Source organism: Pholcus phalangioides, unplaced genomic scaffold (assembly GCF_987345545.1).
Source record: "Pholcus phalangioides strain wild (caught in Gottingen) unplaced genomic scaffold, Ppha-v1.0 ptg000039l_1, whole genome shotgun sequence".
NCBI classification, from domain to species: domain Eukaryota; kingdom Metazoa; phylum Arthropoda; class Arachnida; order Araneae; family Pholcidae; genus Pholcus; species Pholcus phalangioides.
Window position 1 is genome coordinate 22,940,097 of NW_028301625.1, and position 26,468 is coordinate 22,966,564.

Consider the following 26,468-nt stretch of genomic DNA (forward strand, 5'->3'; position numbering starts at 1 on the left):
TTACAGATATTATGGAGATGGTGGCATATATATATTCAGGGAGGACGCTGCCAAAATAGGCTAGGTACAAGTTTGTGCCTATGAATGTGGCTGAATCATTTGTTTTATAAACATTTTGTCAACAAAAATAAATGAAAGCATAAAATTCTGAAGACATTGAGTATATAACTGGATAAATTCATGTAATTCGTTGGATTTTAGATTGAAAACTGTGGTAATGTATGATTGTTTTACTCTCATTGTGTTTTTGGCAGTTGACTGTGATTTTTCACAAAGAAGGGCAAGTCAATGTCAGAATAGAGGTACTTAACTCAACTTTCACAAACACAATCACTTTAGGTAAGACGGTCTTATTCTTCTTTAAAGTTTTTTTTTAATATTGAAGATACAAGGCTTCATTTTTCTATAAAAAGAAAAAAAAAGTTATTTTCTAAATATTTGAGATGTCAGTTATACATAAAACTGTGAATTCAATCCATTCCACAAATCAACCATGATATAACTTTCCATGCACTTCACCTCGTGCACGTGCCAATGTCTTGAACAAGTAACATCCATTAAATACCTTGGCGTTCATATTGACCAAAATTTGAAATGGAATTCGCGTAGTAAATACCTTCAAACTCGGCTCCGTTTCATTTTATATAAGCTCTATCATCTGAAACCGTACATTAATAACCACTTTCTCATAACATTCTATTCAATGTTTCATTCATATTTAATGTATGGTCTCTCTGTTTGGGAGATTATCTAACTAATATTAAGCCTATCATTTCTCTCCAAAAAAAAGCTATCAGATGCATCACTAATGATTATGTTACCCCTCTATTTGATCAATTTCATCGATTAAGAATTCTCCCAGTGCGTTACCTCTACTTTTATAAATCCTTATTAATAATAAAAAAACACCAATACTCCTTACCTCTTAACGTATCACATACTTCTGCACTTCTAAATGCCATCTACTCACTGCCATTAGTTCATGAAAATATTCTTAAAAAGCACTTTTGCTTTCTGATTCCGAAATTCTATAATAATACCCAGAGAAATCACACACTACTACATTTACTTCCTTTAAAAAATGCCTCAAACTTTACCTGCTCGAACTCATTAACATTGAGTCCCATTTCTGATTACATCCTCTAACATTATGCTTAATTAAATCATATCTTAAATCACCTTCCATAATCCTGTACAAATTCATGTGTTGGCTCCATATTTATTATGTATATCGTTAATATGCTATTCATATTTTTTTTCGGATCAATATTAAGTCTATATTAAGAACTCGTGTTGATATTATTCATATGTAATTTTTATAGCACCTCCGCCGTTGCATGAGAAATATTTATATTGCAATTTTTAACATATTTTTTTTTGTTAATTATACTATTTTTATCTGTAACTACTATCTCTTTTGTATTTTTTTCCCATCATATATCTGAAACTAATATCACTGTACTGTATTTTTTAAACCTATTCATTGCAACAACCAGTATGGGATATTTGTCTTCTTGGTTGCCAATTATATATCATATAACATGTATTCACACAAATTGTAAAATAAATTTGAAAATTGAAATTGAATTGAATTAGGGCGACCACAAAATTTAATAAATTTCTATATCGTTTCTTTTGTTTGAGCATCATTATTTGCTGCTTCTTTTACTAACATACTACATATACTCATGTATAAGCTGACCCCCCTAAGTTGAGGATTTCTAAAACAGTAGAAAATTGAAAATCTGCGAATAAGCAGACCCCAAAAAATAGACACATTTTTGGAAAAACAAATTATATTTCTAAGAAATAAAAGTTATGAAAAATAATCAAAACCTTATCCATTTTTCTTCTTTTGACACTGTATGAGAAGCAACTATGTTTGCCTAGAGGTTCAATGATTACAGCATGGGTCAAGAAAGTTGAGGAAGAGGAGTTCCAAACCGTTCCAATCTGCAGGTCCGTTATGTGATATAACTAATATTCAAACCTCAAAAGACCACAAACTGGTGTACTTATTGCAATGTGTGGATTGGTGACCTTTTAGAAACATCTTTTGTGAGTTAGAAGGAACTTCATTATGCGCTGTGTTTGTCTCACCGGCCATAGATCAGAGATGTCACTGTACTCTAATTTACCTGGGACCCAGGTTAATCGAAAAATCTGGGTCCTCTTTGAGTGAAAATAGGTCCTTCTCAAAAAAAAATTTATCTTGAAAAAAAATCATGCCCCCCCCCCCCAATAATTCACTGGTATATCTATGAATTTTCTTCCAGCATGCCCTAGTATCACCTGCTTATATTTCTTCATTGAGACTCAGCGGTGGGTAATGTTCTGGGTAGGAGAAGGTAGACTGTCTGTGAATCAAGTAATTCATTTCTAAAAACATGTTCTATCCAAAAGTTCATTTACTTTCACTGTGTCTACTAGTAAGAAAAGCATGCAAAGAAGCTCATTAGCACTGAGAATTTAACGTATGTAATTTTGCACATGTGTAATAAATCTAAAACAAATATACAGTTGATCCTGCTTATAACATTTCTCCCATTTAGAACGTTTTTCCACTTAGAACGACTTATTTTCGTGGTCCTAACAATAAGTAATTCTCATTAAGATTTCCTGTTTAAAGTGTTTTCTTATTTACGTTTTTTTATGACAGTTTTTGAAAAACGTTATAAGCAGAATCCAATTTAGTTAACAGTTGGAGAGAGACATTTATATATTTACTAATAAATCAATCTATAAATTCCCTTCTGATTGATTTTACATTTCGTTAAGAAAATCTTAGCCCTTTCAATATCTTCTGATGAAATTTAAAGCAAATAAGATGCTCTCTCAGACACTTATCTTCTGATTCCCTATTCATACTTTGGTTTTCCTGGTAAAATGATTTTATTTTCCCTCCCTGATGGTCCACGATTTTGATATGTCGCCATTTAACTGCCACATATTTTAACACCTGAATATGGGAGCTATGTCAGATGTGTTTTGGAGAAACTTAACACAGTGCGCTTATGTGTGTGTGCCCATCATTTGGCATGTTTTGTGTTCTGTAGGTGGTGCCATCTATCTCGCGCCATAACTAGATACTTTCTCAAACATGAGAAAGTCCAGAGCACAGGACACTAGACCTCCCTGTCCCTGCAGCAGCCTTGCATCTATCCTCCAAACTGGTAATGCGTGCATTTGAAGTAGTTTAATGTATGCATATTTGTGTTGTAGGTCTGTGTGATCGCCATGGCAACCAAAAGTTTTTCCAAAGGAACAGCCAACTCTAAATTTGAAATCTTTAGAAAATCACATTTTTTGCAGATTATCATTGCGCAATTGCAAGTTCCAAACCCGGATTTTCACCAAAAGCAAAATTTGATTTGGGGGGGGGGGGGAGAGATTATAAGGGGCCTCTTCCCCCCCTTCGGAAATCAAAAATATTTTTGTAGAGAATTAAAATATTGGAATAAAATAATTCTTTTTTATATATACTATCTGTGAAGAATTAGATCCTGGTGCCCCCCCAAAAGCCGATTATGCATACACACCCATGATTTTCGCGATGCGAGACATTGACGACCACATAGCAGCTAAATGACAAAACCGGATATTCAAGGTAGAGTTTTTCAGATTCAGTTTTTTTACATGATATTGGGAAAGTTTTACAATTTGAACGGGAGTTTCAATCATTTACAATTAAAAAAAAGTGAGCATTTCGCAATATTGTAGGAACAAGACAAATTTACGCTGTATAGATGCGGTTTTTGAATATTGGCAGATAGCCGCGAAAGTACCGTAGTTTCCCGTATGTAACCGAAAGGGAGAAAATCTGCAGGAGAATAAAAAAAATCTAAAATTTGAAACTTCTGTACATGACCTTCATTCAGAGAGAGAAGCAACTAGATATCCCTCATCTTATCTTCAACAACCCACGTGTGCATCAATACAGTACAGTGTACAAAGTAGTAAAACCAGTTTTTCAAGGTAGCGCGATCATGATACATAGTGAAAAAAGAAAGGAAAAAAAGTTTTGGGGAGGTTTTTTCTTAGAAGTAGGAAAGAAACAAAATTTTTATGCGTCCTTTTCCGAAATTCCAGGTATTTTACGTGTTATAACGCGTCAATGGCATCTCTGCATAGATTGTGTACCCCAGCTGTTATGCCCCCCCCCCCCCATTATCCAGGAGCCAAGCTTTTAGGCTGTAATCTTTAGCATACCCACAGGCCAGGATTTTTTATGGGTTTTCTCTATAGTAGATTTATTAGACAGAAAATAACATGGGATTCATCTCGGGGCCCTATGGTAAAGTTTGTTCAGCCCTGCCCCTATGGGGGAGGGAGCATACCTGTTATAGTAGCTGATGTATTAAATATATTAATGGTGCTAGTAGAACCAAATTGGATTTTTTCTTTTTCAAAAGCCAACACCCTCCAATGATCTAGGAACAAATTTTTAAACAAAAATTCTCAGCTTATACACAAGTATATATAAAGAGATGAGAAATTTCTATACTTTATTAAAGTTTTTTTTATTAGAGTTGACTAAAATATAAGGATGTGGAATACAGTGCAACCTTGCTACAACGATACTCGATATAACGATAAATCCCTCAACCATGATATTTTTCGAATCTTGTTTGGAATCACATAGTCTAATGTTAAACACCTCTCAATATGAAGATATCCTCTAATATGATAAATTCCTTCATAACAATATTTTTAAAGAGATTTTGAAATTGCTACAACAATATTTTTTTATATTTTACTCAAAATTGTTGTGAATTTAATTTTAACTTTGTCCTTTGTTTTCATTCTTCCAAGAGCATTCAGTAACATCAATGTTTTGCACCATATGTGATCACTGAAAATGTCGATAAAGTTGTTGGGGTATTGTCACTTTCCTCTGTAAGACTCAAAAGTACAATACAGTGATCTTTTTTACAGTGGCAATGCATCTGAATGCACGCTTTCTGATGGTACTAACAACAGCATATATTTGGTGGCACATGATGATAATGTTGCCTTTAGATATAACGATAATCCCTCTACAACAATTTTTTTGGCCTGCAGAATATCATTATATCGAGGTATCACTGTAGTTCATTTTGCTGCTGTTCAATGATTCTCTTTGTTTCAAATTTCTATTGTTTTTCATCAAGAAAATGTTCAGCGACAGTTGGAATCACTTCAGCGCTGCCAATCACTTGAGGAATTACAAAGGTTGTATGAAACTGGGGCCTATCAGTCTGTTGTTGATTTACTGGTTGTGACATTTGGACATTCTCATTCTAAAACAAAGGTGAGAAAAATGAATGCAACTCTTTTGAATACCCTGAATTGAATGTGAATAAAATTTAATGAAAATTTGTACGCATTAATATCATAATTATTTGTTAATTCTTAACATTAAAAGATCTCTTTAATAAAATCTCGTAAATCAAACGCAACAGTAGTTCATCAAATGAATGACATATTTTAAAAGCTTAAATTAAGAGTAATTTATAGGAAGAAGTTATTTCCATGGAAATAACATAAATATAACACTTTGCATAAGAATTATAATTTCATACACTCTATTTTCCAGGAGCAAAATAGTATATTTTGTAGCCATTAACAACACAGGCCCATAACAATTGATCAGAATCACTTGATTACTTGCATAAGTCCAATTATAGGAATAATAATTTATATTTGATGCTAATATTAACATAAATAATAGGGATAACTGAAGCTTACTTCATAATTTTGGTTCTGTTACCAGGTGTCCAAGGTTTGAAAGGCCGCTTCCTGTGACTTGACCAATTAATCACTTTAAATAGCATTTTGTCACAAACTTTGCATTTCCAAAATAGAAAACTTTTGACAGAAAATATGATAATCATACAAAGCAAATTTGTTGATTGTGGTTAAAACCTTTGCTGAATCTGATATTTACAGCAAAACTAAATTTTCAAGACAACATCACACATATTAAATTTCTAATTATATAAATTCTAATGTGTATAATCAAACCCTGATTTAGCAGCATCATCCATATCAGAGAATTTTGGGTCTATAACAAGTTTAGCATTACATCAAATCACTGTGTGTCAAACTTATGCTTAAAGAATGCCTATTTAATAAATTCACATGTTTTTTATAAACATTTTTAACACCCATTTGAGATACATATTCATGTCAAGGGCACATTTTACCTTTTTACATTTTGCTGATTTAAGTCTTTTGAATTTTATATACTTTCTCTTGTTGCCGATTTTCATAATACAGTCAAACCTCGTTAATGAGTCACTCTTGGGAGAGCAAAAATGTGACTTAGTAAGCAGAGTGACTCGTTAAACGGAGTAAGCCATTACTGTGCCAATTCCTACCTGAGGACAATTGGGACTTCTAAAAAGTGACCCGGTAAGCGGAGTGATGTGTTAACCGGGTGACGCACTAACGAGGTTTGACTGTATTGGCATAGATTATCCTCAATGTAGGCTAATGTGCCTTCTATTATTCAGTGGTCTTTATAAAAGACCACTGAATAATAGAAGGCACTATGTTAGGGTTTTACTGTTTATAAATAATTTTATAGATGGCTGGAAGTAATACATAAAAGTAGTTGAATATAAAATAGGTTTAAAAATCTAGGAGATATCCTTTGTAATTTTTAATTTAAGACCATCGAATTGTTGGAAACAAAAAAAATTGAATTCATAAAATTCCAAACTTTATTACTTAATATAGAACAAATTTTCAGGTACCATCTGATGGAGTAATTCCTGAAAGACATGCTCAGCTCATTCTACTTCAAGACTCACTATGGAAACTTGGAAACCATCAAGTAGAAAAATGTTTATTTCATTCCTCAACATTCAATTTACATAAAAGTAATAAATTTACATTATTCACTACAGTGAATTAAAAAAATTTTTTACTTGGTTGAGCTTACTTTAATTAAATGAAAACATAACCTACTCATTTTTATTTTCTCTCTTACACATAAAACTATGTACTCTTATTGTCATCTGGTTTAAAAAAATTTTTTACTTGGTTGAGCTTACTTTAATTAAATGAAAACATAACTTACTCATTTTTATTTTCTTTCTTACACATAGAACTATGTACTCTTATTGTCATCTGGTTTAACGAACTTGATGATCCCAGCAAGGGTTGTTTCCTTCATCCTTTATATGATAAAAGTTGTACACTGTTGCACTCGCACAGCTTTGAGAGAAAATTATTGACACGTATGCCCAACAACAAAGGGCTTTTTTGGATTGCAGAACGCTTTGAAATTTATGAAGATAGTGATGAGCTTTTTAGCACTACTTTGATAAAAGGTAGGGCAAGGAGAGAAGACAGCAAATTTTGGCAGCTCAGGAGAACCACAGCAACACAAAGTTTAGAAAGCCTTCCCCGTCAATACGTTTCTCAGCCTTTCAAATTTCTGTGAGAATTTTTTACCGTTGAATATTTTTACTGCACAACTGGTTGAGGAAAAATCTTAAAAATATAAATTCTTTGTATAACTACAAAAGCCACAACAGGTAAAATGCTTAGCAAGGGGACTGAAAAAAGATGCTCATAAAAAATACGGATATCAAGTATATCTGAGAGATAACAACCCAATATAATGGCGATATCATGGGAAAAAACAAATTACATAATTTTATGATAATAATATGATGATTATATATTTAATGATTCTTTTTGATCTCAGGATTGTGTTAAATGGACTGAAGTTGCATTTAATGAAGCTCTGCAACAATATATCAGCCCTGGAAGCTTATCTTTAAAAAATGATTGGTCTGATACGATGACTCATCTTTTAACAGGACTGGAGAAGTGAGTTTATTGCATTCACACATCATTGAATGTATGCATATTGATTTTAGCGAGATCGGGAGAGCCCTCTGGGTTGCAGAATTTTTTAGCTTTTTGTGACATTTAATTCTTTGGAACCCCAGAAAAGGTTCAAACTTCCGGATTCCGTGGAACACCAGTTGGAAACCTATGTCATAGATATTACAGACACTGATTACCATGCAATTATAGGGAATCAGTTTTGGTTGTTTCACCAATTATATCAAGGAAACATATTTTCTGGATTTTATGCAGAGGTGAACTCGGAAAGAAAAGTCATCTGGTTTTCACTGGGACTGAAACCCAGACCCTCTTACAAACCAGGCAAGCATGCTACTATCCACACCACTCTTTTAACTGTAGCAAATGTCCCACCTGGGGGTGGTTAAGTGCCTCACACCGCAGTTCATGAAATAAGGAAGGCAGGGTTGTGTCTCAAGTGGTGTAGATGGTAGCATGCTTGCCCTGTTTGCAAGAGGGCCCAGGTTCGAGTCTGGAAAAGACCAAATGATTTTTCTTTTCCAGTTCACCTCAGCATAAAATCCAGAAAATATCTTTCCCTGATGTATTTGTGTGTGTTTGTTTTGTGAGCTGAGAAAAAAGCTATTTATCTCCCTCACCCAGTTATGCTTGATCGTGCCATCCTATCAAACAAAGTTTCTAGTTGTTACTTATTTGTTTAGAGAGCTTTTAGCCTCTGCTCACAAAGATAAATATAATACAAGCTTTATTAGACACCTGGCGATAAATGTGAACTATCAATTTTGATTGCTGAAGTGAAAACCATAAGTTTAAATTCAATCAGACTCAATTTGGTGGTGAAAAAAAAGTAAATTTCCAGCTTTACTGAACTAGGAAAGTGCTTATATTGAATCTTATGTAGAAATAAATTTGTAGATAATAATAAAACCCCAATTGTTCCAGCACAATTGACATAAATACAACTTGTAAGATAATCCCAAATTGTTGAGGATCAACTTTCTTCATGGTCCAATTTCATAACAGCCAAATACATGTACATACATGCAAGGAGGGAAAAAAAGCACATGAAAAAAAAAGTCTTGTTTTAAAAAAACAAATTTGTGAAGTTTTTGAGAGCCTTACACGAAAACTAAGTACATATTTGGAAAGAACAGGAAAAATCCTGCTAACTGACATCAATTACATGAAAATATCTGGATTTAATAGCCGGCTACAAGTGCTGAAAAATTGGCAAAGTTCAAAATCAAGTTGTTGCCAAAATTTTTCATCGCAAATTATGGAAACACCTTTCTAGCTATTATCAGCCAAATTTACCGCAACCTTGTCCATTGTACCAGCTTTCGCAAGAGCCTTTTAGCTAGTGGTTAATTGAAACTATGTTCCTTCAGTTTTCACACTCATCCATTCATTCATACCATTTTTCATGAACTGCATCACCTCATCCATCACGGTACCACAGTAAAATTTTACTGGGTACCAGGTCATGTAGGAATACCGGGCAACGAAAAAGCAGACACCGCAGCTCGAACAACAACTAACATTGACAATAGCCTTTTGGTTCCTGCCAGTGACCACTTCTTAATCCTCCGGGAAGTGATGCATCGCCGCTGGCAGGATCATTGGGACACTCAAGTAAATAATAAATTACATGGCATCAAGCCCACACTTGGCCATTGGCGTTCGAGCTGCAGGACCAATCGAAAGGAGAAAGTTCTGCTTGCCCTGTTACGCATAGGACACAGTCGCCTCACGCAATCATATCTATTATTATGGCAGAGTCAACCAGAGTGCCCTCACTGTCAAAGTCCATTGACCATTGCTCATGCTTTTACTTGTTCACATCATCGTCATCATTTTACGACCGCTTTTGGTCATAGTCATCTTTCACTTCATGACATTTTAAATGACAATAGCGATGCATCTCACATTTTTAAATTCATCAAGGTCATTGGTTTTTATAACAAATTATAGTTCTACAATTTATGTCATTGTTTTACGTTTCATGCTGCTTTTTATCATGTGCTTTTTTAATTTTGTGACATGACAAAAGGACAATCTTCTTTTTTATAATCATGTGTTTTGGTGCAGTTTGACCAAATTAGCTCTTGCGCCAATAAACTTAAAATCCAATCCAATCCAAGAGCCTTTAATAAACCATATCAGTGTTGTGGTTCAGAGAAATTTAGCCTTTTGTTTGCAATACATTACTGAAATCAGCATTTGTCGAAGTAGATATTCAACTAAAATTCAGAATCAGTGGATACAGATTTTAGTGTCAATTTGATTTTGCGGAAAAAAATGTATAAGGTGACATTTCCTCTATCTGCAGGATATCTGTATTTAATGGCGAGCTTCAAGCGCTGAGAGATTGGTGAAGTGAAAAATTGCATTGTCACCAAGACCTACTGAATTTACTTCGATAAATGCAGATTTCAGTGATTTATTGCAAACACAAAAGACTAAATTTCTCCTGAACTAGATCACCAATATAGTTCATTGTAGGTTCTTTTGAAAGCTGGTGTAATGGACAAATGTTTGGTAAATTTAACCTATTGTAGCTAGAAGGGTGTTTGCATAATTGGCTATGAGAAGTTTTAGTGGCAATTTGCTTTTTAATTTTGCCAATCTTTAAGCGCTTGTAGCTCACCATTAAATCCAGATATTTCGGATGAAATTGTCACTTTATAAGATTTTTTCTGTTCTTTCCAAATATGTGCTTAAGTTTTGTATGTCTCAGCAACTTCACAAATGTGGGTTTTTTTCAGACTGGACCCTTTTTTTTCCCCCCATAATCAATTATCCATTGTAACTCAAATGGTTTGAGGTAAAACACTGTTGGTAGGGTGTTTCAGGTCTTACTTCAAAAAAACTGTGTGTAGCTCATTAACCATTCACAACCTGCTTGATGCAGCAGCAAGCTTTTTTCAGTTTCATTGTAAAATGTTCTTTACCATTTTCACAAAACCTTTTGGTTGCCCTAGAAAAATGTCTTCTGACAGGGTTCCATAAAGATACACATTTAATATCGGAATGCGCATGTTTTCATTTTTTCAGTATCACCAACATGATATAAAATAATCTCACTAAAATAAGAACCCAACTGGTGAAAATGTGTCAAAATAGTTTACCTTCAGTCCGCCTGAAACATTTGGGGACAAGTCAAGCTTTGTACCTTAGTATTTTCCCTTGACTGTCTGTTTTTAAGCTATAAACCAATTTACTGTCTAAGATTTTTTTCTCTAGGAATTGGCTTATACACATCAGGGGATCTAATAGTTTCAAGTTCTTCACTCATCACATTAAACCATTTTTCATTTTCAGGTCCACTTTTTGCTTTGTCAAACGATAGAGGAATTTTTATATTTCCGCAATGAGTGTCTGTCTCATCCCCATTTATTGTTTCGTTTTCTGATTCAAGATCGCTAAGGACATTCTCACTTGGGCTTTGATCATCTGTTTTTTCAGAAATTTTTTTTTTTAAATTTTTTTAGAGAATAAGAATTTTCAGGTTCCAAATTTAGAGAATTACATTCATAATATTGCTTAACCTCGTTTAAGCTTCTTAGTCTCACATTTGAATCTGGGTAATAGTACGCATCTTTTCTTCCTGCAGATTTTCCAGTTTTTCGAGTCACAATTTTTCACACCCACTTAATTTTCTCTGGATGAAAATCAAACAAGTCCATGTTTGAGTTTTACTCATCACATCGTTCATTCACATTTTGGATGTACACTTGATTTGCTGATTTTCCAGTCTTGTATTTAAATTTGTTCTCATCAAACCTCACATATCTCGTTTCAATCACTCTATGTGCATAAGGTTACCTAATTCTGTATCCCTTCGTTCTCTGAACATAACCAACTAGATATCCTAATTTTGCTGTTGGGTCCAATTTTCCCTTTCTTTGTTTTTAGATATGCATATATGCTATGCAACCGATTCAATTCAAATTTTCGACAGAAAAACATCTATTTAACCAAACATTCAAGGGAGCTTTTCCATCTAGACTGTTGTGGGGAAAGCGATTCTTTAGATAATTTCGTGTGTATGCACTGATTCAGCCCATAAGAATTTCAGCCATTTGGTTTCATACAAGAATGTTCAAACACTTTCCACGATTCTTCTATTGAACCTTTCTGCAACTCCGTTCTTTATCTTTATGTTGATAAACCTTCAGCATGATATCTCCTCGACCATATTCATTGACAGTTCTGTTGTTCCCTCTGCAATTGTAGATTTCAAATTTTTAAGATCTGTAAAGTTCTGGAACAATTTCTTGTTATTGCAAAAATGATCAGTTGCTGTGTTGACCATAAATTCCACAATGTTGGAGTCAATTAATAATGCACAACTAGAAATGAAGTTTCCCTTAGACCAATAGCAAGACCAAGCAATCTTAAGACCTTGATGTCATCTTGAATTCTTACCCTCATCTTGACTTTGCACCATTTTGTCATTTTCCAGACTGTTGTGGACAGTGTCTTATGAAGTGTCCTGTCTGACCATACCTGAAACAGGTTAAACTTGATTTCAGATTTTGCATTGGGAATAATGTCTGCGATGAGTCACTCAGGATAAACAGGTGAACCTGCTTTTAGATTTTGAAACAGTGAAACCTGTACAAAACAGAACATTAGTAGACTGAAATAATGCTTTGTTTTATGCAGATTTCCATTTTATAAAGGTGCAAACAAAAGCACTAATCATTGAACAGACTATATTTTGATTCTGTTTAAGACAGGTTTCTGTCTCATACAGTATTCGTCTTAGACAGGTTTCACTGTACTACTATGATAAAAACTTTCCAAGACATATTTTATTAAAGAAGAATGAGTACGGATAGAACCTGTTTAATTTGGTGTTTTCTTTGAAGTAAATACTCTGTGCATTTATGAATTTTTGCCATTGTTCATACAAAGATGTAAATGTGGATTGCAAGTCTTTTTTTTTTTTGTCATGTCCTCCAGTTCCTTCATCCTTGCTTGCTGCACTTCTTCGGAACCTGAGAATCATTGCCCTTTAAGCAAATTTTTATCCAGGAAAAAATCATATCAGGCAAGATCAAGGTAAAAAGCTAGTTGTAGAAGTATAGAAATGTGATGTTTTGTCTGATAATCTGACACCCATAGGGACCTGTTAGCTGGTGCATTGTCGTGAGCACCCACGACTTGTCCTTCCAAAGATCTGGTCGCATACATCTCACCAAATCATGCAGATGTTTAAAAATTCACAGGCCCCCCCCCAGATCACAGGTGTCAGATTACCTGTCAAAACATTACATTACGATATTTCCACAACCAGCTTATTTCCCAGATTTTGTCCCATGTGAGTTATTCCTTTTTCTTTGGATAAAAAATTTCTTAAAGGGCCACAAAAAAATTCTTGCAATCCGCATTTACATCTTTGTATGAACAATGGCAAAAATGCATAAATGAACAGAGTATTTACTTCAAAGGAAACATCAAATAAACAGGTTCTGTCTGTATTTATTCTTCCATAATAAAATAAGTCTCTGAACTTTTTGAACATAGTAGTGTACACACACATATATATATAGAAATGTCCTCTCCACTTGTTAATACAAGATTCATTGAAAGACTGGTTATTTGTGGAGATGAAGATTACAACGAAGAAAATTCATCACTGTCCCCACAGGGACAGTTAAAGAAACTTCAATACAACCTTTTTGTGTTTGACTAGTTCAGGGCCGAAACTCCGGGGGGGGGGGGGCAATTGTAAACCGGGCGGAAAATTTTTGGAAGCAGCAAATATTAGGAAATAAAAACACCATTATAAAATAATCAAATTTTACAGTGGTTGGGATGGCAAAATCATGTTTGCACTCTCACAAAAATCCAAGTTACAGCCCTGGCTAAAAAGGGTCAAGCTATTCCTGATGAGGTTCTCAGGTCAACATGATTGCGAGATTAATTTATTATTAACTTTATCCTTTTTACAATGCCACCTGTTGGGTTATGAAACATAAACCAGAATTGTTACAAATGGCTGAAATGAGATGAAAAAAATTAGATGTTTATTTTTGGTCTTCCATTATTTGATTTATTGAATAATAAAATCATATTTGAGGTTCCTCGTGCATTCCTTTCCAATACTAGAAGGATATGACTTTTTAATTGGTGTTTTTAAGTTTTTTTTCACTTCAGTTTTTCTTGAAATGAAAACAGTATGGTTAGAATTGCTCCACTCTTCTTGCCAGGCATGAAGCAATGAGGCAGCCGTCTTAGGGCGGCATTTTAAGAGGGGCAGCATTTTGATTGCAATTGTTATTTTTAATTAATTTCATGGGCTAAAAAATTTATATTATAATTTTCAAAGTTTAGGAAGCAAGATTCTGCTCTGGATGTTAGTAGAACTGAAATTGTGTTTGTCTCTATACACATTGTAACTAGAGATTATGTACATCATTCTACAAACATTTTTTAAAATTTGGAGAAATGTTTTTTGCAAAACCTTTTTGTTACCACTAGTGGATTACAGCTTAAAAACTCCCATTGCAAATATTGTTGACCATGATGATTTTTATCACATTTTTTAGATATTTTGATGAAAGAGTTTATAGCTTTTCTTGTATATTACAAATCCTGTTATTGATTTGATTTTGTGTTGCATAGTAAATCATGAATTAACTGATCGGGGCACAGATGAGAAAAAAATATTTTCAGGATACACTGTAGTTGCATATCATAGGAAGGGCAGCAGAAATGTGTGGCATCAGCCATAATTTTTGTATATAATTTTAAAAAGATTACAAGAAAAGTGGTTTTTTTTAAACTTCATTTATCTTCTTATTTATAGCTCATGTTTACTCATGTTTTTGTTTCTCATCATAGATGTTTGCAGATAGATAGAAATGTGTTTGATAATTTGGGCAGCTCAAAACTAATTCGTTTAACTCAAAATATCATTCTGCTTATATCACTTCAACTGGATTGTTGTGAGGTTTCAGTGGAATCAACTCTCACTGCCTTACCATGGATTATCCTTTACAGAATAGTCCACAAGTAAGAATTCTTTCTTGATGCTTCAGTTTTTTATAACTATGAAATATTTTTTCTTTTAAATTAAAAATAATTTATTAATTATTAATTATTATTAATTATTATTAATTTTTAATTATTTTTATGAATACTATTCAAAACAAGACTTGGAATTTCACAAATCTTGTCAATGTATGCAAATCAAGTTGTTAAAGGAAAATAAACCTGAAAATATAGCATTAAAGATACTGAGATAGTCCACTGATGTCTATCAATAGCACATCTATATAGTACTCTACAAAAGTACTGCATTTTCCTGTGTATAATCTGCAAGTGAAATTTGAAGAAAGAAAAAAAAAGAATGTATAATCCGCAGCGGTGTATTGTCCACAGGATTTTAAAAAAAAAAACAACTTGTGTTTTCATAATCAATCCATTGGTATGCTTAATTGATGAAATTTATTCACCAAACAATAGCATTATTTATACTCAAAACAAAATTTACAGTTCAATCAAAAACCTTCAAATTCAGACTAATCTGAATCAGAATTAAATAAGTGCAACAGTTCTTCATCTAATTCAAAAGAGTCAGTATAATAATCATCAAGAGGATTGTCAGAGTCAGAATCACTGAAGTCCAAAGTTTTAAGTCCACATTTATAAACTATAATGGACTCTTTATAGTTTTTATTTACCTATTTCCAGGCATCACTAACCCACTGAGCATAGGAAGCTCAGGGTAAATTTCCCCTTTTTGCATAGGAATGAATTCCTTCAGTCAACCACTTCTCCCAATGAGCTCTAACCTTGCTTTTAAACATGTTTATTCCTGAATCTAAAGGCTCCAACTTTTAGTCAAACCGCTAGGTATGACTGAAAGGCAAGGACCACAATTTTTTCAGGCTTCTTCTACATTTTCTTGAATATGAGCTTTCATTGAATCCATAATTAGGAGATCACATGAAATAAAAATGCTGCCTTTTCTTTTATGCCATACACTATTTAGCCACGAAATCATGTTTTTTTTATTCATCCACCCTTTCGAATTGCACCAAACTGGTCATCCTTCTGGAAAATTTTCTTTCAGTATTGTCTCGTTTGAATATAACCATTGGGGGGCCATTTATCTCCCATCTTGCCGAACAGGACAAAACCAATGTAAATGAGGTTTTTCATGTCCTGCTAATTCCTTGCTAATCGGAATATTGTTCACTCCTACTGCATCAACAGTCCTATTTGGACAAATAGATCATAAACAATCAAATTGTAATGCCATTTTATCCATATTAAAAATATCAATATCAGCAAAATTCATATGAGAAATAAATTTTTTTGTGCATTTGTAAAATTCTTCCGATTTCTCTTCCCAATCTGCTGCTAACATTTGCCCTACAGTTGTGCATTTCGAACAGCTAACTTTTTTCTTCTCATAAACTGGTAACACTATGTGGGGCCGCCTCTAAAATTTTCAAGCTTCATCTCTTGAGCCATTGCCTTTAAATGAATTCTTATAGTTGAAATTGGTGCTCTTTTCTTCTCTGATGTAATCCAACAATGTAATTCATCTTCTGATGATATCCAAAATGCATTTCCATAATGGAAAGATCTTTGTTTTTTGTCTCCACTTTTTTTCAAAACTTTTTTTTTCTTTATTCTTCCTTTAAAGTTGGATGTTCCAACCTCTCGATGAGTATAAAAAAAAACAAGCCTGCCGTTCAGAATCGGCAATAAATTGTAGGTTCCGGTCTAATTAGCCCTCGTGTGCAGAAAATGACAGTGGTGCGAAAAAAATGATCAAATGATTAAAGTTGGATGTTGAACTTATCGATGTCAAATAAATGGCCGGCTCCTCTGTTTCCAATATCTTCAGGGTATGAAGAAATGGAAATCTTTCCAGTTTCTTCAGCGAAAAGAAAGCATATTGAGTAGTAATATCTGAATATTTTAAGCAGCTGCAAAAAAAAAAAAAAATTGGGTATACCTCACTAGTGCTGGTACTCTAATTATGTTTGCTGTATGAAATGTAAATAGCACTTCTAAGCTGTAAATAAAAAGTAGTACGACATTGCAAACTGAGCTGGTCATTTAATGTATATACCCGAAATTTTATTACTCAAAACTGCAGCCCATCTAATGATGCAAATCAGTTAATAATCAAGTTATTCAGAGTTGCCAACTGCTACAGATTGTCTGTAGTTTCTATGGACGGCCGCAATGAACTACGGAGCTATGGGAGACACTCTCAATGCTATGGAAATCGGTTTAAAAAAAATCACGTTTTTGAGTTTTTTGTGGTGTTTTACTTATCTTTATGAAACTGCATCAATCTTTAATGAATTGTATACACACCTTAACAATGAATTTGTATACACACATGTGAGAGAGTTCCAGAGAAGACAAAATCTGAGCCAATCTGTTTTGCCTGTGCGCTGAAGGCAATTTGTAAAGCCTCTAAACCTGCACTCTATTCGATGCCCAAACATGCAAAAACCTGTTTTCCATCAAAACTACTCCACGCTGTTGGCTAAAAATAGGTTTTTGAATGGTTCAGTGTGGCGGGTCCAGACCCGGCTTCATTTGCATAGTACGTGGTTGAGCTCACAGAACTTTTGTCAGAAAAAATGTTTCATTGTAGTTGCTGTAGGAGCTCTGATATGAAGAAAACAGGGATGGGGTGTCTAGGGTTGCTAGACGTCTCTATATACGGCCCACCAGGGCATATGCTGGTTGGGATTGCATTGAATATTCATGAATTAATAAGGGACTCTGTGATCTCAGAGCGTTGCTTCAGGAGATGGGAAGGGGGACTCATGTGGCCTGAGCCCCCTAGGTTCTGGTGTCACTGAAGTGCTGTATTTAATGAACTTTGAATTAAATTAAAAAAAAATTAAATTTTTGAGTGGTTATTTTTTATTTTACTATAATTATGTTGTCCTGCCCCCCATGGCGAAGCTGAACATTCATCACTACTGACAAGCTTTAAGCCAATGTTGGCATGTCTGAGTTATTATAAAATGAACAAAAAAAGAATCGTTCAAATGAAATAGTTGCCTGGTTATATAGTCAAATAGTTGCAGTGACTTATGTCCCAAACCTCATACTCACAAATAAACTTGATGTGATTGGAGAGAAAGGAAATATACTACTTCACAGTATGAATTGTGTAATTACTTAATATTTAGGGATAAAAAAGTTGTTCCTCTAATTTTTTTTTTTTTTTTTTATAGTGAAGAAAACAAAGGTGATGTATCTATTGATAATATTTGTAAATCCTCTGCTGCTTTGGAAGATTGCACAGATGTTAATAGCCAGTCCTTGCCTTCTTCAATGATACTTCTGATTACTGCTCATGATTGTTTAGGAAGTTAAGTTGCATAGTAAACTACTTCAAATGAGTACAGTGATACATCAACTAATGAATACCTCTGCTTACAAATTGTTTGGCTAACAAAGATTTTTTTCAGCCTCAACTTACAAATGTTGTAATTGATATTAATGCACATGCTAACATGACACAGCCGCATTGTCAGATGAGGTCTCATGGCAATCATCATCAGAACTACTGGCACTCAAGCTGAATTAATTTATGTCCACCTTCGAATCACTTTTTCATGTATATACCTGTTTATTTTTGTGACAGTTTTTGATCCCTTTCATGTAAAATGAAAGATTGCGCTAGTGGAGCTATGAATGAAGTGATTAAGCTAATGAAAGTTTAGTTATTTTATCGTGCTTCTTAGTTTAAAAAGACATTTAAAAAAATGAAGCCTTTACTAATTAGCTTGGCCTTAACTGTTTTCAGTTCATCTATGCTTTCAGTGTAAGAGTCTTAGCATCAAACTGGCTATTTTTATCCTTATCGTTTTCATCTGCTTTTATGAAACAGTCAAAAAATTATGGAAACAATTATGAGAGACAGACTTTTTTCATATTTAAATGTGCATAATTTCTTTTCAAACAACCAACATGGGTTTCTTCCAACTAGAAATACAGAAACTGCATGCCTTGAATTTAGTAACTATATTGTTGATAATATAGACAAATCAAAGAAAACAATAGCTATCTTCCTGGATATTCGAAAATGTTTCGACAGCATTGACCATAACATTTACTTAATAAACTTCAACTGTATAGACTTAGAGGTAATGCACATAGCCTATTTAAATCATACTTTAAGAACAGGATCCAAAGAGTTAAAAGTGGCAAATATATTAGTACTCCGATGTTCATGAAGAAAGGAATTCCTCAAGGATCTACTTTAGGGCCACTATTTTTTACTATATTTATCAATGATTTCTGTAACCTTGATTTATTTGCTAAAATTATAACATTCGCTGATGATACTGCGTTACTTTATTCAGCAATAGATCATCAATCTTTAATGAACACCATAAATCATGACTTAATTAAAGTTCACAATTGGTTTTCTGCAAATAATCTTGAAATTAATGTATCGAAAACAAAATTTATGAGCTTTTCTTTGCATAACAATACAGAAATTAGATACAATATTATTTTTCATAGCCAAAACTGTCCATGTAACTTTTCATGCACATGTTCATCTTTAGAACAAGTATCTTCATTAAAGTATCTTGGTGTACATATAGATAACAACCTAAAATGGAAAAAAACATATAAAACACATGCAATCGAAACTTCGATACACCCTATACAAATTCTATTACCTTAAGCAATATGTAAATCGACCTTTTCTACTGTCATTTTATTATGCTGTTATTCATTCACATATATTATATGGCCTGGCTGTATGGGGAAGCGATTACATAAGCACTTTACCACCAATTATTCAAATGCAAAAAAAAATAATTAGAGCACTTACTAATGATTATTCCACTCCTTCACACGAACTTTTTCTAAACCTAAATATACTACCCCTTCGTTATCTATATTTTCACAGATCGATAATTCTTCTACATAAAAATCAACTCGATTTAAATTTTACAACAATCTGCCATCTGACATTCTTGACTGCACTTCAATATTTGTATTAAAAAAACGTCTCAAACAATATTTTCTCTCTATAAATGATATTGAAAGCTATTTTTAATATGCAATATATTTTTTCCCTATTGAGCTCAAAAGGAAAAAAACACTACCCCATCACTCAAAAATTTCTGAATCACACCTTCCGTTGTTGCCATTATTTATTTTAATACTAATACTAATTACTTGTTTCATTTATAATTCATTTTATTTATACTAATAAAACAAATCACTAATCTTAGTTTAAATCAATGTAATATTTTGTGTCTGCGTATATGTGTGTGTCTGTATGTCATATTCATTAGATGATTTCTCTTGCGTTTTCTCATTGTTTTTGTTTTTTTTTTAAAAAAAATTGATTAGTTTATTATTAATATTTACTATTCGTGTTTGAAAATTAACTTAAGAATAATCGTGTCCACCAGTATGGATCAACAACGATCCCTTGGATGGATTTTCTTCGTTTTGCCAATGTAAGTTTTATGATGTGATGAATAAAATTGAATTGAATTGAAAAAAAAAAAATATGACAGCATAATTTCTGCTATTATTCTGATCTAAAATTAATCAGAGAACAAAAGGGGAACATTAAGTTAATAGCAAAATGTATATTTTCCCAGTACTTCTGAACATCAGTAAATTCTGAAGTTGAGTTGAACTGTAGTTAAGCTGATAACTTTTGCAAAAGTTCTAAAATTAACTGTAAACTAAAGAAATTTACACAAGACATATTAAATGACTTGGCAAAGGATTTACATCTTTGAAAGACAAGTGCTCAACTTATACTGTAGGACCACCACAATTGAAAATGAGAAGTTACTCTAAATAAATGTGAAAAAAATGACCCAGTCAAATCACGCAAGAGTTATTGAAGGACTTCATTGATACACAGATGCATACCATATAATTTTGAATTTGTGTGTGTGTGTGGTCTTTCATTAAAATAATAACAGAAGCACCAGAAAATACTTGGAGCCCACCCCTTAAACTCATTAGTATGGCCTTGCCCACAGTGAGGGAAAGTGTTGTTGTCTCAGTTGTGATAATGTGGTGTTCGACAAGTTGAATACGTAAAGCTTCTTATAGATTCTTCTTATAGCATCTTATAGATTGCCAAATCACAAAATCTGTTAAAATTGTTTAACAAAATTGTTGATTTGAAATCAAAATTGATTCAATCAATTTATCAAAAATTGTTTAATTTGTTTTATCGGGAGTATGCTTCCATTAAATATTTTCCATATATTTTCTTCCATGGTCTTGTGAAAATATTTGACAAAAAAATTGATTTGTTTTTGGTTTTATTCAATAACTTTGAACTTTTGATTGAGAAAACCATATTTTCTCTGTAGAAGGTCATGCTGTTGTGCCTCTGATGGTTTGTTACTTTTGCACATTGTGGATGTTATATGTGAGGAATTACAAAATATATATCGTCATAGTAAGCTTTTGTCATGTCGTGAAGATATGGAAAACACTTTGGAACAGTGTTTTTATTGCCTATATGGTCACCCTAATCGGAGAACAAAAGCAAAGCATCTGCAAGAGCATAATTCCCAACAGGTAGAATAATATATTTTTTTGTTTTGTGGAGAATTTTCTGTACTTGATGAAATAAATTATTTGCTGATCCAAAATTTTGGATATTTTTTATTTACATGATACCAGGTATCTCTTACATGGGAAAGAGCAATTCAAATCTACCTGTATTTCAAACCAAGTGAACTCCCGACATTTGATGGTTATAGAACAGGAGCAGTGTCTTCAGAGGTGATTTTTCATTAAACACGATTTGTTGAAGGATGAAAATCAGATGCTTACAAATTTGTGTTCATTTTTAAGAGTTGAATATGTCAATCTTTTTGCTTTTTATAAAAACTCAAATTAATACGAGTATAGCAGTTAATCAGATACTACAAAGTATTAGTTATAACAAATTTTTTTCCATCCCAGTGAACACGCATTACCAAAATAATGTTAAAAATATCCATTATAATGAATTCCCTTTTTCATGAGTATCAGATATAACAAAGTTGCTGGCAAGAATGTAATTTTTTTTCAAAAACTGGCAAAAATATATAAAAATACAGGAATATCGTGTAAAATATGGGTCATATGATCATTTAAGAACTGAAATCATCCTGATTTCATGCACTCGTATGCCAAACTCGCAGTAAAGGTGCTCTCATTTCACTCTCTGAATGCTTTCTAGTTTTTTTTCTCATGATTTTATACATTTTGCCTTTGATTTAAATTGAACATGATCTGAAGAGTTGATGTTGAATTTTAATTAATAAAATTTGCTTCTTTGATTTCCATTCTGATTTCCTTTGAGTTCATAATGTAGTTCAAACAATATCATTTATACATTTACTCTTTCATTTTTTATAAGTCTAATGTTTTTTTGATGATTTTTAAGTATGCTCAAAAGTTGGCTTTCATGGCCAGCATCTAATTGAGAACAGGACTTATCGGACTGTTTTGCCATGGTCTTCTATTCATATTAAACATTTCACTCACAGCTGTACCAGGCCGCACTTCAGAGGGGAAAATACTACTACCGAATGCCAGACGAAGTGCCCTCTTTATCAACTTTTCTGGTTTCTCTTGCGATCTTATGATCAGCTGGATCCCTCATGTTCATTTGGGATTGGGCTGAGAATAGTTACTATTTTGTGATTGGTGAAAACTGGCTGTCAGGTCATTTTCAGAATCCCACCATCGCCACAGTGGTGGTCGGCTGAAGTTGGTTTTCTGTGGTCCCAACTTCAAAGCGTGAATGTGAGCCAATCTCCCCTTTAAAAAGTCTCGCCACAGAGAGCAACAGACCTACAAACAGTACAAATGTAATTCAATCATAACACATCACTTACTTAATTTCTGAAATATAGATAACAGCACTGAAAAATAAAGCACAACACTACATGCACACTCAGATTGTTAGCTACACACACAGTTACACTTTTCACACAACTCACTAGGTAGCAAATCGCTCATAGATGGTGATAGACCTGAGTTGTGCTCAGTTTGAAAGAAAAAAGGGTCATTTTCAGAGAGAATTTCTGCATGCTAGAGAGAATTTCAAACAAGGCTGGGTTTATCTTCAAATTTTCTTCTTTTTTGTTGAAATTATTCCTATACATATAAATCTGTACAGCTTCTCTGTAGAGGCAAGGATAGTAGTGAACATTGGATGAAATCATTGTGATCATCTCAAAATTCATCTCGTATCCGGTTCCTAATATGTGTTCAGTTACTGCTGACTTGTCTGCTAACCTCAATCTACAACTTTTCCGATGATCTTTCATTCTTGTGGCTGCGATTTTTTTTGTGGTGCCATTTTACACTTTGCCGCATGAACATAGTACACAGACTCCAGACTATCCTGTCTAATGTGGCGGAAGAGCGGGCCCGATAACATAAAAGCTGGATAGGCTAGAGGTCTATAAATACAGTTCTCACTTTCTATCCCCCACCTATGCCATCAAAACGCATCTTTTTTATACCAAAATTTGCTCTTATTCATATTTTCTGACTTTGAAGTACAGGCAAGGACTTGATTAAAGTTTGTTATCACTTTTAATAAGCACTTCTGAACTGTTCTGTTTTAAAAATTTCCTATAGAAAAAAGGAAGTCGAAGAATTACAGATATTGCACATATTTCAAGATGAACTTTATAATGTCTAAATTAATTGTAGAAAACATAAATCTTGTACACTGTACAGCAGTGTTTTTCTACAACTCCTTTGTGTCCGTGGGATCATTTTAATTTACTATTATTCCATTTAGTGTTGTGAAATTCTAATTTACTGCTACAATTTTTTATGATATAGATAGATGGATAAAAAACAAAAAACTAGGGATTAATACCCAGCATTCATTTTATACATACAATATCGACAAAATCATTAATTAATTAGGCAAAGGCAAAAAAAGTCAGATTTATTGAGGTGAGTGGGCAATTCACATAAACCAATGTTAATAAAAAAAAGAAACTTGATCATGATTATTGTTATGTGAGTGCCGTTGAGCGAAAAAAGGGCGATCATATGCCCTGACTGGTTCCCACTGCCATGTTATAAAAAACACATTTTAGATTTCATTTCAATTTTGAAGGAGCTTCAAAATTGACCTTCGCTACAGGGAGTCCGTAGTGCCTTGATCTTCACTAAAGGGGGTTTACTGTACCAAAAGGGTTGGGAAACACTGCTGTGCAGTACAAATACACACACTTTCAAAATGAACAAAACATAAATGTAAAATGTAGGTTAAGTTCTTACAAAAATTATTTAAGCATTTTTTACTGTTCATTGATGAATGACTACACAAATGTGAAAAGTTAATCTTGTAATTATTAATGTATTATTATTTTTAAACCAGACTGGACAGTCGCGATCCTACTGCATTTAAATGACATTTACTGCTATAAAAGGATCTCTCAGGTCCTGTACTGAGCGAAATGATTGCCCTAGTTTTTTCCTTGGAATATATATGGATGTTATGAGACTCCAAGAGCTTATAGATGCGATCTGTCACATTGTTTATGTATCCTTCTGTACATAATACGCAGAAATTCTCTCCAAAAATATCCTGATAGCCAGTTTCCACTGATCACAAAATAGTAGCCATTCTCAGCCAATCCTAAATGAGCATGAGGGATCCAGCTAATTACAAGAAACTACAGCAAGCAGAGCTAGAAAAGTTGATATGAAGGGCACCTTGTTAAGCACTCCGTAGTAGTATTTTTATCTCTGAAGATACCATCACCACAGCCATAGGTAAAACGTTAGATATGATTAGGGGACCATGGCCAAACAGCCTGGTAAGTCCTTGTTTTCAATTCTCTAAAGTATTTGATAGGACATTAAAGTTATTTGATAAATCTTAGAAATTACTAACTCCTTTCATTTTATAGCTTGAAAATCTTTTGAGACGTATTGCTGTTTTGGTTCCTCCAGAGCAAGATCCATCAAGCAGAGTTGATGCCTATAGTGCTTATATCGAAGGTGGTACAGATAAATGTCCAACATTTCCTGCTTCTCATGTGGAGTATGTATTATTTATTGTTTATACATCCTGTTGCAGAAGTTTAGACACTTCATGAAATCACCCGGTTCGGGAGTAAAACCTGGTGTATTGTTATAGATTTTTTTCTCATATTTTTCTGTGAATATTGCTTTTCAAAAGTTAACCATGTAGTAGTATACCATCTCTCCAGCAAGACTATTGGCATATATCTGAGAATGATGTCCCTCTCCGCTATCCATAAGAAGGTTTTTAACAGCTGGCTGATGCGAAGAGATATGTTTAGGAAAGAGGGAAAATTCAACTGTGTGCCCATGTGGGAAATTGAACCCACAGCCTTTCACTTTCTGGGCGAATGTCCTAGACAGAGACAACAAATATTTTGATCTGTCGTCTAGTGGCCTAGGGCGTTCACCCAGAAAGTGAAAGGCTGTGGGTTTGATTTCCCACAAGGGCAATTGAATTTTCCCTCTTTCATAAACATCTCTTCGCATCAGCCAACTGTTAAAAACCTTCATTGTGGCATATATTGTGCACAGTTACCACTGGTCTGGTTTTAGGTTCCTTTTCTACAGATCCTGAAATGTTAATTGTTTTATTTTGCAGTACATCGTGACACATTTGTGAAGTGTACATATGACCATTGAATTTCTCTACATATTGCATATTGACAATGCCACTTTAATTATAATCATCTGGCTTTAATGTTCAAAGGGAGACAAAATTGTGACACCAGGACATAGAGTAGTTTGAGATGTATCTTTTGTCTCAAAATTCCTGGTGCATATCAACTTTTCTTGTGGTAGCCATAAATGTAGCAGATGATTAAATGTAAGTAAATATGATATAAATAAATATTGTAAGTAAATTTGAGTTATAGTAAACTTGAATACTCAAGGAATGTGACTTCATTTCTAGCAAGTTTTCGTATATCCATGACTAGTGTTGAAAATACATGGTTTTGTTTATACTTTTGAAATGAGTGAATTACAATTTCTTTTCCCATGAGCAATAAATATTTTTATAAATAAAAAAGGTATTTTGATCCAGAATGACTAAAATAAATTTTAAAGTATATGTAATTAGTTTTATTAGTAAAATGTTTGTTATTTTTATTTACAAATACTGTTAATGTGGTAACTTTTACACCAGATTAGCTATTGTAAGCAATAACTGTATTTTAGAACAGTATTCTTGAGCTTTTACACCAGTGGGCCGGTAAAAATTGTTTAATGATTTTCACTGTCCGTGGACTAGCAGTTGAAGACCAATGTTTTAGAAAACTTTCTGGAACAATTATATAAAAGGATCTTTTTTTTATTAGATGTAGAGTAATTAATGTCTATAAATTTTTTAAGAAAAGTTTTGCATGTCCCATAGTGTTTTATGTTAGTTAACATTATTTTCATTTATTGTAGTAATGTTTGAGCCAAGTCGTTTATGTTTCTTAAAAAATTATTGTAGGAATGCGACGGCTTCTTGTGTGCTGCAGCTTTGTGTCAGCCTAACATAATTTTCATTAAAAACTAAAAAATACAAAAAGTTTAAATGTATAAAATTGAATTTCATTCATCTTCAGTTTTCTTTGAGAATTTTATAATGTTACTGATCAAACATT

The 26,468-nt window shown here is 33.4% G+C and overlaps 1 protein-coding gene across 2 annotated transcripts in view; it reads left to right on the forward strand.

The window, feature by feature from the left end:
- The window catches only part of LOC149065721 (calcineurin-binding protein cabin-1-like), a 122,387-nt gene that overhangs the window by 18,993 nt on the left and 76,926 nt on the right, over positions 1 to 26,468 (forward strand). For both annotated transcript variants that reach the window (XM_089253539.1, XM_089253540.1), the window contains exons 21-29: positions 255 to 339; positions 5,151 to 5,290; positions 6,734 to 6,817; positions 7,697 to 7,821; positions 14,674 to 14,844; positions 18,048 to 18,183; positions 21,175 to 21,387; positions 21,493 to 21,594; positions 24,741 to 24,874. In XM_089253539.1, coding sequence (XP_089109665.1) covers positions 255 to 339; positions 5,151 to 5,290; positions 6,734 to 6,817; positions 7,697 to 7,821; positions 14,674 to 14,844; positions 18,048 to 18,183; positions 21,175 to 21,387; positions 21,493 to 21,594; positions 24,741 to 24,874 — 1,190 coding nt within the window. The remainder of the gene's footprint in view (positions 1 to 254; positions 340 to 5,150; positions 5,291 to 6,733; positions 6,818 to 7,696; positions 7,822 to 14,673; positions 14,845 to 18,047; positions 18,184 to 21,174; positions 21,388 to 21,492; positions 21,595 to 24,740; positions 24,875 to 26,468) is intronic.